This window comes from Epargyreus clarus, unplaced genomic scaffold, assembly GCF_041222505.1.
Source record: "Epargyreus clarus isolate Ecla_fem2 unplaced genomic scaffold, WU_Ecla_fem_2.2 ptg000009l, whole genome shotgun sequence".
NCBI lineage: Eukaryota > Metazoa > Arthropoda > Insecta > Lepidoptera > Hesperiidae > Epargyreus > Epargyreus clarus.
The window spans coordinates 698,956-714,296 of NW_027332217.1; the positions used below are offsets into that span (position 1 = coordinate 698,956).

Sequence of the window (15,341 nt, forward strand, 5' to 3'; positions counted from 1 at the left end):
TCAATATTTTTACCTTAGGTCGGCCACAGATGCGCCACTACCCCTGAGGACTAAGCCGAAACGCCTCGGAAGAGTTTATACCATCTTCTGTGTGTGTGCGCGTGACTGCTGACCGTCTGTGCGCGGATCTGATTGCGTGTTCTTCTCTGTCTGTGTGTGTGTGTGTCTATGAGGTGTGCGTGCGCGTGTATGTGTGTGTGAGTGTGTGTGTGTGTGTGTGTGTGTGTGTGTGTGTGTGTGCGCGCGTGCTCACCGTCGTGTCGGCGGCGGCGGTGTCGGGCGCGCGCGGCGGGCGCGGGCGGGCGCGCCTCGGCGGCGAGGCGGCTGTCCAGCAGCCGCCCGTACTCCTCCAGCCCGGACATCGTGTTCTTCTCCAGGAACGCTGCAACACGCATTGAAACATATCAAACTTATCTTAGCCACACGTACTTGACCGCGAATGTGGACGTATACGACATAAAAAAATCAAGGAGCGATTTTTTTAAATATCGTAATAAAGCATTTTGAATAATTTAGTACATCATTTTAGCTAGAAATAAATGAAGCGTATTTGCTTTTTAATAAATATTTTATTTTATATCAATCAACACTTAAGGGAAATGTTGATTTTTATATTCTGCCAAGAGGATACAAAAAATATACAGGGTCAATTTTTCAAATGACAGGGCCAAATTTGGAGCTATAAGGAATAACCGAAAAATGCGGAAAGAATAAATAGACCGATTTTGTGAAAATTAAAGCTGCATCTTTCTTTTTTTATCTTTTCCGCAGCCAGGAATCGAGAGTTCATTTAAAAAAAAAAAGGACAGACATCCTGTATTATTCTACCATCAGATAATGTCGCCTATAATTATCAAATTCTGGGACTGATAAATACCAAACTAAAGAAAAATACAGATTTTTAAGAAAGTACATATACTTCATATTACATTGGCAACATCTCGCCATCTGTACGAGTATACACAATGCAAAAGAGATTCTCACCCTTGATCATCGGCCACATGGTCTTCTTATACTTGACGTAGCCGTACAGCGTGAGCCTCGTGGAGCAGTCCGCGGTGCGTTGCAAGCAGTAGTGGACTTGAACACTAAAGTAGTCCGCGTACGGAATGCCCGCGTTCTCGCTCGTAGCGTCGATAGAGTACAGCGCGCCCGGCTTCGAACACTTGTTCATCACCTGCGGAGGAATGGACGTGATGAGTTTGGGGGATGAGGGTGGCGCATTGAGGTGGAAATGAGGAATTGCAGTAGTTCCAATGAAATGTTTCGACAACAGACGTATAACGCATTTGGGTGTAAGGCACTTGTATGCGACCCTTGTGTGTCGCATAAATGGAATGTCGATCTCAAGATATTTATATTAAAATATAAAGGAGATGTATAGTAAAAAAAATATAGATGTTAGAGATACGTAATAATATAATTACTCGTATTTATTTCTTATATCATATTTTGGTAATAAAATTAAAATTATCACATATCATATCGGCCACCATACCATACAGTCTAACATGCAAGGGCAGAGTTCAATCCGCGGTACAGAAAAAAACATCTAAATAATGATCCCCGAATCTGTTCATGTACTCGTCAGGTCGTCAATCATCTCTATATTGACCATGGTACAGTACAATATAACATGGGACTGAATGTAGAAAGCTTTATTATTATTATTTTCTTTTTATTGCATACCTTACATAACCATAACAGTAATATGATTTAAAAAAAATCTTCAGTACGTATAAGTAAGTTACATACCTGTACTTCGGTAACGTGCACCTCCTTGGGTCCGATGGGCCCCGACGTCAGCCCCAACGTGTAGCTGATCTGTCGACACTTCAACCCATTCTGCGGTTGCCAAGGAGCCTGTAAACACACTACAGTTATAGCACGGCCGAAGAATGAAGCAATAAATTATACCAAATAAAAATATCAAACGAACTCCACTTAATGGAGGAGACTCATTAGTCGTTCATAAACGAACCCAAACAGATAAAGAGATACCTGATACCTGAGTTTGAATATGAAGCATCTCGTATTACTCATATCGTATTCTAAGAATTTATTACAATATTCGTATAAGTTTTTTAAAAACTGCAAGTGACATTCTATGATTCCTGTTCTGTTAAAACATATGCAGTAGTTTTGTAGAACAGAAAAGGGAGGGGGATGTATTCGCCCATTTAATTTTTCATTGTAGTATTTGTGCATTATAAATAGTCACAACAGTCAATGTCAATTACAACTTTGGGCAAGCCACACATCTTTTACATAAAAAATACACCCTCAAACAAAAGTAGTTCATCAAATCAAAATCAGTCTTATAAATTAGAAACGCAAATTTTCTTTTAAGTCACCTGAACATAGTCCGTGGTACTCCTGGCGGCCAGCAGTTCTAAATTAAACCTGGAGTTGGTGAAGATCATGGTGAACATCTGGTCGATGTTGAAGGGGAACTCCTGCCGCAGCAGCAGCTTGCCCTCGTGGCTGCTCGTACACTTCTCCATTTCGCCGTTACTGTGGATGTAGGATTACAAAACTTTATCATTTACGTTATTTTCAAATAAGTTATTCCAAGTTATAAAGTTTAGTAAAAGTACCGCTAACATAACAGCGGGCATTAGTAGAAAGAACTTAGAAAAGTTAAAAACTTTCGAAAAAGTATCGCTAACATAAGTATAGCGGGTATTAGTAAATAGTAAAACTGGTAGAACGATAAATTGAAGGCTGATTTTTTCATACTGTCAAAGTAGAGGGCGCCACTATAGTAACAGCGGCAGTAATATAGCAGCGCCCTCTACTCCGTAATTACAGTTAAATCATATTACCGTTTAAGATGTTCTCTTAAGAACAGACTTTACCCTGATAGCTATTTTACCAAGTGACAGCAAATTACATCTGTTTCAGACATATTGCCAAATACTATTCGTGTATTATGCATACAAAGTAAGCGTGTGTGATGTCTTTATGCACTTTCGTTTTCATTAAATACAAATATAAATACTTTGTAGTTTATCTAAATAAAATGTTATATACTGGCCATGGGCCAACAATAAAGACAATGTGCGATATTTATATTTGATAGACATGCGATAGACAGACACGAGATCGTATAAACAAAAGGTTAAACATATGAAGAAAAGATTCCCAGGTCATCTGTGACCGACCTCAGGTCTAATCTTATCCGAGGTTGATTACAGATGTCCAATGTGCATGGGTGGCAGAAGCCACTTAAAAACCCGTGAATTTCATGCTCGTCTGCTACTCCTACATAATATAAACAGATGGACTATATTTGTGCTATTTCAATATAATATTTATAAAGTTACTTGTGGTTCTTGTCGGGCTCGCTGTCGCTGGTGTCGGACATGTCCGTGGGCAGCGCGTCGCCCGCCTCGTCCTCGCGCGGCCCGCCGTTCGTCACTGTGGGGACACAACGTTCGTCGTTATTCGTGGCGGTTCATGTCTTTTTAGTAACAAATTTAATTGAAATACGACTTATGGGTAGGAAGTATGACGACGTATACAAATGACGTATATTTGATAGAAGTGTGGTTATTTATAATATGCGCGCGAGATCAGTTGTATTGTATTGTATTGTATGTACGGTTGCATATAGTATTCATAAAATAAAATGTACCGTTAATCAAGATTGCGTCATTATATATAGAGTTATATTTTTAAGACTCATATTTTGTAACTTAAAATAGAGAAAAATCAAAAAACTCTAAATGTTACTCAAAACACAACATTATTATTAATATCCAAAAAATATAAAAAAATATTATAAATTAACAATGTAATAAGGTTTAGGTTTAGGTTTAATGAATTTATTCTCAAAAAGACACATTGTCACTTACTTGAGAACAATAGCATCATAAAAGTTTTACAATTTGTCGTTCGTTACAATGATAGTTACACTATAAAACAAATAAGATTATGCAATTTGCTCAAAAAAGAAAAAGAAATAAAAAATGAAATAAGATAAGGTTGATAGGTAGTTCTTAATTTGTAATATTGTGTATTTTGTATATATTTCAATCTTAAAGTAATTAAAAATGATCTGTAATGTATTTTTTGAATTGTTTAAGTGAAGTTATTTTTTTTAAATGATGAGGGTAATTTGTTATAAAGCCGTGCGCCGTCGTAACTTATAGTCTTCCTACCGTAATTTGTTCGGATCTTAGGCGTAACTATAAAACTCGCACGACGCGTGGACCGAGACGTTGTTTGTTTAACTTTTGTAAATGATAAGTTAGTATGGAGTGAGTTGTTCAAAATTTTTCTAATTAGTATGCAAGTATTATATGTGTATAACTGTTTTACGTTCATTAATTTAGTTTCCGTATATAATTTTGAAGTTGGAGTTAGAAAGTGGTAGTTAAAAAGTACTTTTATAATTTTATTTTGCATGACTTGGAGAGAATAAACATATAATATAATGTTGTTAATACAAAGGGAAGGGTTTATTAATCAAAGCTACTTGAATAAATCTCATATCGATAAACTCATGATAACTTCAAGTGCGGCATTAGTCAACGGCCCCATGGGAAATGCTAGGTGACAAAATATAAAATGAATTCATAATGCAAAATTAATAACAATATTTATATTAACTTACTACCGGACAATCCCGGCTAAGGGGACTGATTGGCCTTAGTCAACTGGGCGAATATATTTGAAAACATTCGGCGAGAAAATAATGTTATGTGATATTAGTTAGGCGAATTAATTTGGACACATTCGACAAGAAAATTAGTTTGTAATAAAACAACTATATTAAATCTATGGATAAGTAGGCGGTAACAGCACTACACCCGCCTACAAATGCAAGGGAGCTAATATTCGCTGCATTGTTCCAGCAATTTTTGACCAAATGGTTTACAAATTATCGTAAAGTAAAATAATAAAATATAAAGCAAAAATACTGGTTTGGCAAAGAGAGTTACGGGAAGTCACCATACTGTTTTATGTTATAATTTTTTATATTAGTTCATAATAATGAGAATTGAGAATGTACCACTGACAACCTCTGCAGCCTGTTCGCAGCCTTCTTGTATCGCCGTACTCAAAAGTAATTCGAGATCTCCACACATTATTAATTGTATACCATTTTTAACACACGAGCCACGCACTTATACATTTTACCATTTTCAATTTTTATTTAAAAAAAATATATATTTTTTAAATAAACTATTTTTCACGTCGTTTTAAACTACGTTTAAGTTTTTAAAACAACATCTCAATATAGACTGATTATTCTCGGACTGTGTATGAATGAGCTATAGAATTTTGATAAAATTATCGTACAAAGAACACCATTTAAAGAGATTAAGGTATCATCTTAAATACTAAGTAGTTTTAGGATATCAAACAACTAAAATACAATAAGGCGTTCTTTGTAACGATTTTTTTTAAATGTTGTTTCCTTATCTTATAATCCTAGGAGTAAAGATAATCCTTATAGAGCTTCTGAATTTGGAATGGGGTAAAGATGATTCTTATTAAGCTTTTACAGTTTTATTATTACATTTGTGAAATGCTTGGCTGGGAGTTAAGTTTCCAGTCAAAACCGTTTCTGTTTTAATTTAAATGTTTCTCATATAAAACTTTTGTTGTCTAATATTTTAAATAATTCGAAAGAGGACATTTTGTTCTCCCTGAAAATGTTTTTTCTAGAGGACCGAATGCCCGATTGCATTACAGAGGGACACCGGGCCAGGAATAGGCGAATCTGTGGCCGACCGCATGTAGGAATATCTAATCGTATCTGGGGTTGATTACAGATGTCCATGGGCGGCAGTAGCCACTTACCATCAGGTGGACTGCATGCTCGTCTGCTACTCCTATACTTAAAAACTGGGATTTAAAAAACAAAGTTGTAGTGTGTGTAAGACTCCTGTCCGGTGCTAACACATAATGTTAATAATATTTTTAATATTCTTTTTTTAAATTGGTTTTATGAGAGGAACAGTGTGAGTGAATGAAATAATATGTTGTTAGGAAATCAGATTTTCATCTCATTTGGATATCGGGAAGTGGGTTTAATTTGCATTGCAAGATTTCATTACAGACATACACCGGGACAGGTAAAAGTAAATAAAAGCTTGTGCAGAGATGGTAAGGGGAGGGCGTTATACTCCGCGTAAAACTGCTAGTCCGCTCTGAATATAGAAATGAGTCGCGTCGCCATAGCAAGTTGTATGACTACACCTGCTCGCAACAACTTCAGAGCGGACTAGCAGCTTGGCGGGGACTATACCTCTGAGCGGGGAGGAGTCGTGCGGCCGGTCGCCCGCGCCGCCGCTCGCCTCCATCGACGACGAATCGATCGCCTCCTGCCGACACACCGATAAACATATTACATCAATCGACAAATTGTAATTCAAAATGCGGCTGTTCTCAAAAAAAGCAAAACTTGAAAAGTATTTATTTCAGTCTATACACATGGTTGATAATATTTGTTTTGCTAATTGCATCGTTATTTCACTAAATTTTACATTTTACATTTTTTTGTAAAACATCAACATACAAGAACAAGAGAATAAATAAAACTCTCTTAAACTATTTTTTTTAAACATGATTTTTTATATCATATTTTTTTTAACATGAGATTTGTGAATAAGTTTATAATTAATATATAAAAACTTTTGTAATATGAAATAAACCTATGCTATGAGATTCAGTGAGTTAAATGTATAACATTCTTTTAATTAATAATTCTTAATTGACTACATTATATAATAAAACACGTTTTTTGTTCCGAAAAACGTAACTCTATTTTCAATTGAGCATTGCAACTGTAGAATAATCAGAAATAAACCTAATCCACATTGTATAACTGATAAAAAAATCAACTTTACTATCATATATACGTTTCCGCAATAATAATAAATAACACATACTTTCTTCCTAGATTTTCGTAGCACTCTAACCATGGCGGATTGTGGTCGGCGACTGGTTGCAATCCTTGCTTATCGGGAACAGATATCGATATGATATCGAATAGATTACCGATTACGACGCCGCACTTTATAATCTCACGATAAAATTTAATGCTAATGTGAGACGTTCTAACTTAGTTTTCGGTGGCAGTGATGGTATTAAAATATACAAAACACTTGTTTTTGTTTTCAAAGAAGGGTGTCCTCACATATATCGACACAGAATCGCTCTGAATCGTTCCTAAAATATTTATGGCTTTTATATGCAAAAGTAGAACTGTTCATGGTTTACCTTCTACGACACCTTTTCCTTTTAACGCCGGTGGTAAAACTGTTGTATTTTAATCTCGTGTGATGTGAAGGAATTAAGGATACACTTACGCAGTATCACATCACAACATATATTAGCTATGCATATAATGTCTTTTTCAGATGTCACTCCAATACTTTAGTATTGATTGTTGTACGCAGCAGCCACATAACAATAAGCAAGTGAGCTGTAATATATCCTTGAAAGTTTAGTATCCAGCTACACGTCTTAATGAGTTTAAATTTTATATTTGTGCCTGGGTGCTTATTTTTCTTTGTATGTGTCCATAATACCCATGACACAGGAAAGTATAGCATGGACTCTGGGGGTAGATAACGTCTTTTTGAAGTCTTTTAAAAATTAGTGTGAAATTAACTTAGTATGAAATTAGGTGTAAAAAAGTGTGCCAACTCCACACGATTCCGTGTCTACAAGTATGGGGACACTCTAATCATAGTGTGCAGGCCGCCGCTCGCTACTGCGCCGTATTGAAATGTGACATTGAACATTTTCATTTACAATTCAAACATTTTACACGAAACGTAAACAACAGAGTTATACGATTTCCAAAAAAAAAAATATCTGTTTTACAATTTCGTATTAGTTTTTTTTATGGAAAAACAATGTGTACTATTATTGTTAGATATATATTTTCAGACTATTCTTTGTTAAAATTTTACAAATGAAGTTGAATTTTGTTAAAAATATTGTTCAAAAATGTTTTAATGAAGTAGGAGAATAACTCTCCTACTAAATCATTTGGAAACTATTTGAATATGAATATTTCGATTTAGTTGGTATGAAGGATGCTTTATATTTATTTACTTTTAACTCTGGCCGGAGCTTCATATTAAGCACATGGAACAATGGGACGATAAATTGTTCAACGAAGCATTAGGATAGATTTTCCATAACACTTTCAATTGGTCATCCCGCTCCATACTTCTAAACTACGGCTAAGTCCACTTTCATTTTCAGTGGATATCTTTGTCAAGCAGTGGGACAGTACGTTATCATTACTAGTTTATCCGATAACTATAGGCTGATTCATAATTAGGTGTCCAAAATGTAAACAAAGGTGTTGACCTATCAAGAAAATTCGTTTCAAATGGTAGTTTCTTATTTTTGACAATATTAAATTAATACAACAGTAATAAAGTAATAATCTAAAAAAATTAAGATCAATTCACATTTTCTAATATTTATATTAGCTCAATTTCGTTCCATACAGTAATACATAATAATAAAAAACAAGGTTTATGGTAGAAAATTAAAATGTGATAATGGTAACACAATCGGAACCCAGAACATTTCTTGTACCGTCATTTTTAAGTTTCGTAGCTGATGTTATTCATTTTCGTGATTATAATTGAACTCGAATGTATTATCGTTTTCATAGCGCGTTTGTTAAATTGTGAATAATTGTAAAGTTTTCGTTTTTTGTTGAGTTTGTTAAAGTTTTGTTTCTTGTTAATTTTGACAGTGGCATTTGTTTGTTTACATTTTGGACACCTAATTATGAATCAGACTATACGTCAATATTAAAGCGAGGTGATTCGTCTATTCGATTACTACATATCCTACAAATATGTAGTAGTCTACATTTTTTTCCTTCGAATCCGTCAGATCGGTATGGTGACCGCTCTGCCACACGGCCATCATAATATTGTCAGCATGTTTCTCAGCAACTTCCATATTAGAAAAAAAAACATAAAGCGTGTGAGTATTACCTCGGAGGTGTCCGGCGGCGGCGGCTCGTCGCCGCAGTCGCGCGCGTAGCCCTCGTCGTCCGAGTTGAAGCCCAGCTCGTCCCCGTAGCACGTGTGCACCTGACACGCGCAACATTCTCAATTATCTGTCTCGCTCTCTCGGACGTTTCTCAGACTACTCCGTCCAAGTATCGCGATGATAAATATGTATGTTTTCGAAATATAATGCAGATTTGTCTAATGTAAATTCCATCGTAATACGTGCAGTGCACACACTGAAAGATTGGCATCATCGACATGACTATGATTGATATCGTATATTATAAAGAAATATTGATAAAGAAGCCTTTAGAATAATAGGTCCGTTATCGACTACCTAATCTTAACGTACGGAACAATTAATAAAAAAGAATAATAAAATACATCAATAAAAGAGAGATGACTGTACACTCATACACACAAGACTATGACAACTTACATACACCTGTTTTGCATGCTTCTTTCTCCAATGACCTGTGTTATCTATGCGCAACTGCATTAATAAGTACTGTACAATTTTGTACAAATAACTTAAGAATGTACATCTATATTTTCCTTACATTCATTTTTCGCCATTGCCCACCGTAGTCAATTTAAAATTAAAATACCAAAATTATAAGAAAAATATATGATATTTAACAGATCTTCTTGGAAATTGATCGTTTTATTTTTGTAAGTACCTTGTTAAATGTACTTTGACTTATAAAAAAAACACGGCCAAGGTGGTAATATAATTAGGCATGAGAACAAAAAATAATAAGGAAAAAATTAAAACAGATAAGAATTATTTTTTATATGTTTTAAAACACTTTTCGCACTAGCGTCTAATGTTTTCCCCGTTAATAATTAGCATTAGTAGATGACCGTTAACTACGTAATTATTTCGCGGCCAGAACAAAACAACAACAAGCCTTCAAATATCATTTTTACCTATTCAAAACATATTTACCTATTTATTTCATATCAATTTTCCGTTCGTTATATAAGCAGTATACTGCTTATTTTTTATATTATGCTAAAGTGTTAAATATCTAATACGTATTTGATTAAAAAATGATAATGAAAACAAACGAAAATAAATTTAACAATGTAATACCATTGTAACATTTAGTTAAACTTAAGCAAAATTAAACGCAATATTTCCTCAAACTTACAAAAAATATATACGTAAATAACACACCAAAAATCCTCCAGTTATATCTCAGCGATACAGTTCACAACACGGTGAAAGCATTATACAGAAGGTCACAACTACCAGCTACTATCACAAAAGTACTGAATTGGGTACTATTCCTCACATTAGTGCGAACGTGCGACCGATATCCCCCGTGTAACCGACTGAACGACGTCCTTGTTCAACATACGCTGCTTACGAACGTACGCGACAATAAAAAATATTCATTAAAAGTTTATTCTTTAAATTAATCCTCTTAAACAACTTGCGGAACTCGTTGAGTATTTAACGAGGAAATTATGTACCCATGCATGGTTTTTGTGGTTTACGTAATTGTAATTATAATTTGTAAAATGATAATAGATTTTTTAATTCTATTTTTTTTTTCAATTTATCATTGTGGATCAGATATTTTATCAGGTATAAACCATTATTATAAAACGTATAATAATATATAATATAGTTAATATACAATAAGATGGCATTAAAGTTACAAGCCACCCGGCCTATGTTAAGAAACTACTGCTGTCTATGGAAATTCATATATGTATTTTTTTATGTTTATGTTTTTCTAAGTTTTAAAAATGAATTTACTAACCTTAACAAAAATTTATTTATCGAAGTGATGTTTCTTTATGAAGAAAATATGAGTGTGAACGAGCGCGCATGTCATCACACGAAACGACAGTATGAAGTTAACAAATAAGCGCCTTAATGTGTATCTTGTATGCTTCGGCTATAATAAATTTTAATTTATCTTAAGAAAACCAATACATTTCTATATCACCATCGTACTATTGTATATGACTTATTATACGGCAATGTTAAACATTAAAGAAGTATAACTTCTACTTCTTTTGTTCATGTTTTATTATATCCCAATATACGTCCGTATGTTTACTGAGATGCAACGGCGTAGTGGACGACGTGTAACGTATGCGCATACTGAGCGAGACCCGTAAACAGCGATGATGGAATATTGATGGAAATATTCGGGTTAGCACACATATGTAATGAAATGAAAATCAAATTGTACTTGTAGAAAGGAAATTAAACTAAATTATGGTTGCCATACCGAGTATATGAAAATTATAATTTAGATTTGGATCGACATTGTGATAAGGAACGAAGAAGCTAGTTCTAAATTGGGACTCACTTGGTCTCCGTGGGGTTACAAGCGTCGGTATTCCTTAAGAATTCTATTATATTGGGTCTAATGCTGCTGGTTCTACCGTTGGGGAGAGGTCTTTTACGCATAACCACAGTTAGATTAACCGAGGTCCCCTTAGGGGTCAGGGATTCCTATGAGCTCCCACGAGAGCGGTTATACATCAAAAAAAGCATGGACAAAACATGCGTTCCCTGATTAGGTGAGTGTGGGGTAACTTTTGACATTTTACATAATAATTGCCATGAAAACAAATATATTTTATTCCTTTAGTTATTAACTATGTCTTTATTTATTTATGCCGAGTAAATTTTGGAAACAGCTAGATCTACTATTTTAACACGACAATAAAGAACTTTATACAAACACAGACAAGAACATTTACATTCATCCCGGAAAAATATAGTTCTATCCTAAACATTTACATCTATCTACAAAAAATCTATTGCGTATGATTTCAAAATTTCCATGATTCACGCGCGCGAATCCTATCAAACACACATTTTGGCATTCAATATCTGATCGCAGTGTGTCTGAATAATAATGAAGGAGTTCATGAAAAATACATTGTATTTTTTCAACGGAAACATTCTCAAGAATTTGGCTTGGGTTGAATGATGTATGCACTTTAAACAGTTTTATTTTCAAACTTCTTTTACAATATACGTAGATAGATGTATAGTGAAGGTGGTAAAACCCTTTATGCATTGACTGAAGTATTCAGCGTTGCTTTACTGCTGCTTTGTGTTCCGGTTTGAAGGTAGTGGTAAGGGTGATATAAGTATCAGAGGTGTTTCGGAATAGGCATTTAGGGATAGCAACAATTTTTTTTTGAACATGCATTCCCTATTATGGTAGGTGGCTACTGGACATCTGTAATGAACTCCAGATAAGATTAAAGTCCTAGCTGAGGTTGATTTAAAAAACTTCAATCGCGTGATTCAGTACTAGCAGCGCCATCTGTTGACGACCTTTTTTATATGTAATATAGGAGTATTAGACGAGCATGCAGTCCACCTGTTGGTAAGTGGCTACTGCCGCCCATGGACGTCTGGAATCAACCCCAGATAGGATTAGATATTCATACCTGAGGTCGGCCACAAATGCGCCGCTACCCCTGAGGACTAAGCTGGAACGCCTCGAACAAGTATGTCTCTCTTACCACACCCTTCAAACCAGAACACAGCAGCGCTTAACACTGCTGTTATGAGGCAGAAATAGGTGTGGTGCCGCCGGAGTCGAACCGCAAAGGGTTCTTACTTATACTTTATGGCTACTAGACATCTGTAATGAACTCCAAATAAGATTAAAGTCCTAGCTGAGGTTGATTTAAAAAACTTCAATAGCGTGATATAACATTAGCAGCGCCATCTCTCGACACGCTCACTCATCATATCACAGACGTCACTCACCCACTGCCAGATCTCCTGGCTGGTCATGGGTTGGTCCATGAGCGCGTTCTGCCAGATCCTGAACAGCATCAGGTATGCCTTGTCGCGGCCGGAGAACGAAGTCAGAAAGTTCTTCTCACCTTCCGTACACACCAGGATAGCGTTCGGGATCACCTGGATGAACGGGATAAAATTCATCAAATCAAAAACACTATATTTAAATATATTGATAGCAGGAATTGAAGATTTTTAGTGCAATAAGTGTGATATAGTCGTATATCTGAAATAAAATGACACACCGAGGGCTCAAGCTTGCATATACCGCTAACCGCCTTTGAATGATAAATGTAGGTATATTTTCTGGGTGTCAGTGTTTTTTCCTGTTATTGTGTATTCATAATTTTACAGAACGGATAACTCAGGCAATAGTATGGGTGTGTATGATCGTAGAAATCGTAATTTTGATTCTCATTGTATTAGGAAAACCGAAAAGTAAAAAGGTTTTTATCACATCGGTTTTTCACACTGTTTAGGAATGGAAACCACACACGAAAATTTAATATTTGAATACAGTAACTGTAATTTGAAGCGTTCTAAGCACTGTATTGTCATAACTAAACCCTTCCTACCGTTTCTGAACTCATTGACCTACACTAGGATTCCCTGTATCGGGGGCGCCATGGACACATACAAACTTCCAGACCCACAACAGGTATCTAAATTCATCATTCAGATATCTGTCTGGCCGGGAATCGAAGCCGGTACCCGCTTCGTCAGCTCACCAGCGCGGTCTTCTCCTTGGTGATAGCGGTGACGTCCTTCCAGCGCAGCGTGAGGCTGGTCTCCCAGCCGAAGATGCTGGCGTAGAAGCACAGGTAGTTCTGCGACGCGTACAGCCGCCCGTGCGCCAGGATGTCCTTCTGCAGCGCGCACGAGTAGTCTGCGCACAGTACATTCATCTGGTTGAATATAGGCAGAAGTAATTACGATACTTAAGATTTTTGGCAACTTAATTACATATCGAAGTGACACTTCTTTGGCAATTCAACGGTTTATCAAAGGGATATGTTTTAGGCCTGAATGACATATCTAAGTGATAAATAAGTCTTTGGTAACACAACGGCATATCGAAGGGATACGATTTAGGCAACTTAACGACATATCGAAGGGATACGTGTTTGGTAAGTTAACGATACGTCGAAGTGATACTTCTTTAGCAACTTAAAGATACGTCGAAGGATCTATTTTCTAGCAACGTATACGTTCCGAAACGTCCAAATTATATTCTTGATAAAATATATAGGGTGAATTTTTAAAACGGGCCTTCAGGGCCAAATCCGAAACTATAAGGATTAGCGAAAAATGCTGAAAGGAGTTACGAGGCCGATTTTGATAAAAACTATAAATGCATCATTACTTTTTTAAAATGACTTTTTCCCTAACTGGGAATCGGACAAGTTTATTTTGAAAAAAAATTACACCCTCTATATTATTCCACTATCTGATAGTGTTGCTTATAAGGATCAAAATCTGGGAAGTAATGATAAATTACAAACTAAAGGAAAAGCCTCAATTTTAAGAAAATACATATTTTTCCATACTAATTTGGCAGTTAAGTTCCCGCCATTCATCAATTTAAACAATTCGTGTATTAACAATTTTTTGGTTCAATGTTTCAAATCATTCGAAAGCGGACGTTTTGTTCTCCAAGAATTTATATTTTTATGTCCGACTTAGTTAAGGTTATTTTAAGGACCATTATAATAGATTTAACTTGCTATGGGCGGAGTTTCGTTTAATACAGACGTAAAGTTAACTATTTGCAAAAATGACTTTTTCGAGTCAAATCCGAGTGATTACTAAACAAAGACATAAAGAAAATCATATTTAACGTTTAAACGAAGTTGTAAATAACACACAATAAAAATTTACTATTTAATCAGTTATCTATTTCTAATAAAAAAATAATCCTAAAAACGGCGGTAACTTATTTGCCAAACTATTACTTTCTCATACTAAACCGTAAAACATGGTCATAACATCGAATAATTAGTTGATTAACCAACAAATTCTTCAATGGTATGCCTTATGTATGTTTCTAAAGAATTATACATAAATCGGGTGTACTTCCGTTTAGAACATACCTCCAATCGATCTGAATTTTGGTACACATATGGATTTTGGCTCCCTAATTAAGAATATCATACTCAAAATACCCGCAAATTATATTTTCAAGGTCAAATTGCTGAAAAATGTTTTTTTTAATGGTTTTCCGCGTATATTGCAGCAAACATGAACGTTAGAGAAAAATGTTTCAAACAAAAGTTGTAGACGCTAAAAAGATCAACATTTTTTGTTCTGTATGTTTTCCGCATAAACCCAGTTGTTTGGGAGAAAAATGTGGTGCACTTCCGAAAACCCCCACGTCCGATCGATTTGAAACTTGGCTCGGACTTTCCTTTGGATGTTCGAAGACAATCCCTAAAGGGATTTTTGGCGCATACCCATAGTTACCGAGAAATTAAATTGTGAAAATTGCATTTTAGCACGCGCGTTATATTTATATAGTGCGGAGTTTTCTTTAGTCGGTAATGTAATTTTCCCTGTCC

The 15,341-nt window shown here is 35.4% G+C and overlaps 1 protein-coding gene across 3 annotated transcripts in view; it reads right to left on the reverse strand.

Annotated features, from left to right (window-relative positions):
* The window catches only part of LOC140744712 (protein Aster-B), a 55,265-nt gene that overhangs the window by 10,495 nt on the left and 29,429 nt on the right, over positions 1-15,341 (reverse strand). For 2 of the 3 annotated variants that reach the window (XM_073076349.1, XM_073076348.1), the window contains exons 6-14: positions 13,515-13,672; positions 12,754-12,906; positions 8,982-9,080; positions 6,260-6,335; positions 3,327-3,420; positions 2,355-2,514; positions 1,756-1,863; positions 985-1,177; positions 254-382 (exon numbers count right to left, since the gene is read on the reverse strand). In XM_073076349.1, coding sequence (XP_072932450.1) covers positions 254-382; positions 985-1,177; positions 1,756-1,863; positions 2,355-2,514; positions 3,327-3,420; positions 6,260-6,335; positions 8,982-9,080; positions 12,754-12,906; positions 13,515-13,672 — 1,170 coding nt within the window. Of the gene's footprint in view, positions 1-253; positions 383-984; positions 1,178-1,755; positions 1,864-2,354; positions 2,515-3,326; positions 3,421-6,259; positions 6,336-8,981; positions 9,081-12,753; positions 12,907-13,514; positions 13,673-15,341 lie in introns of those variants that run through there. The other variant, XM_073076347.1, reaches the window with a different exon arrangement.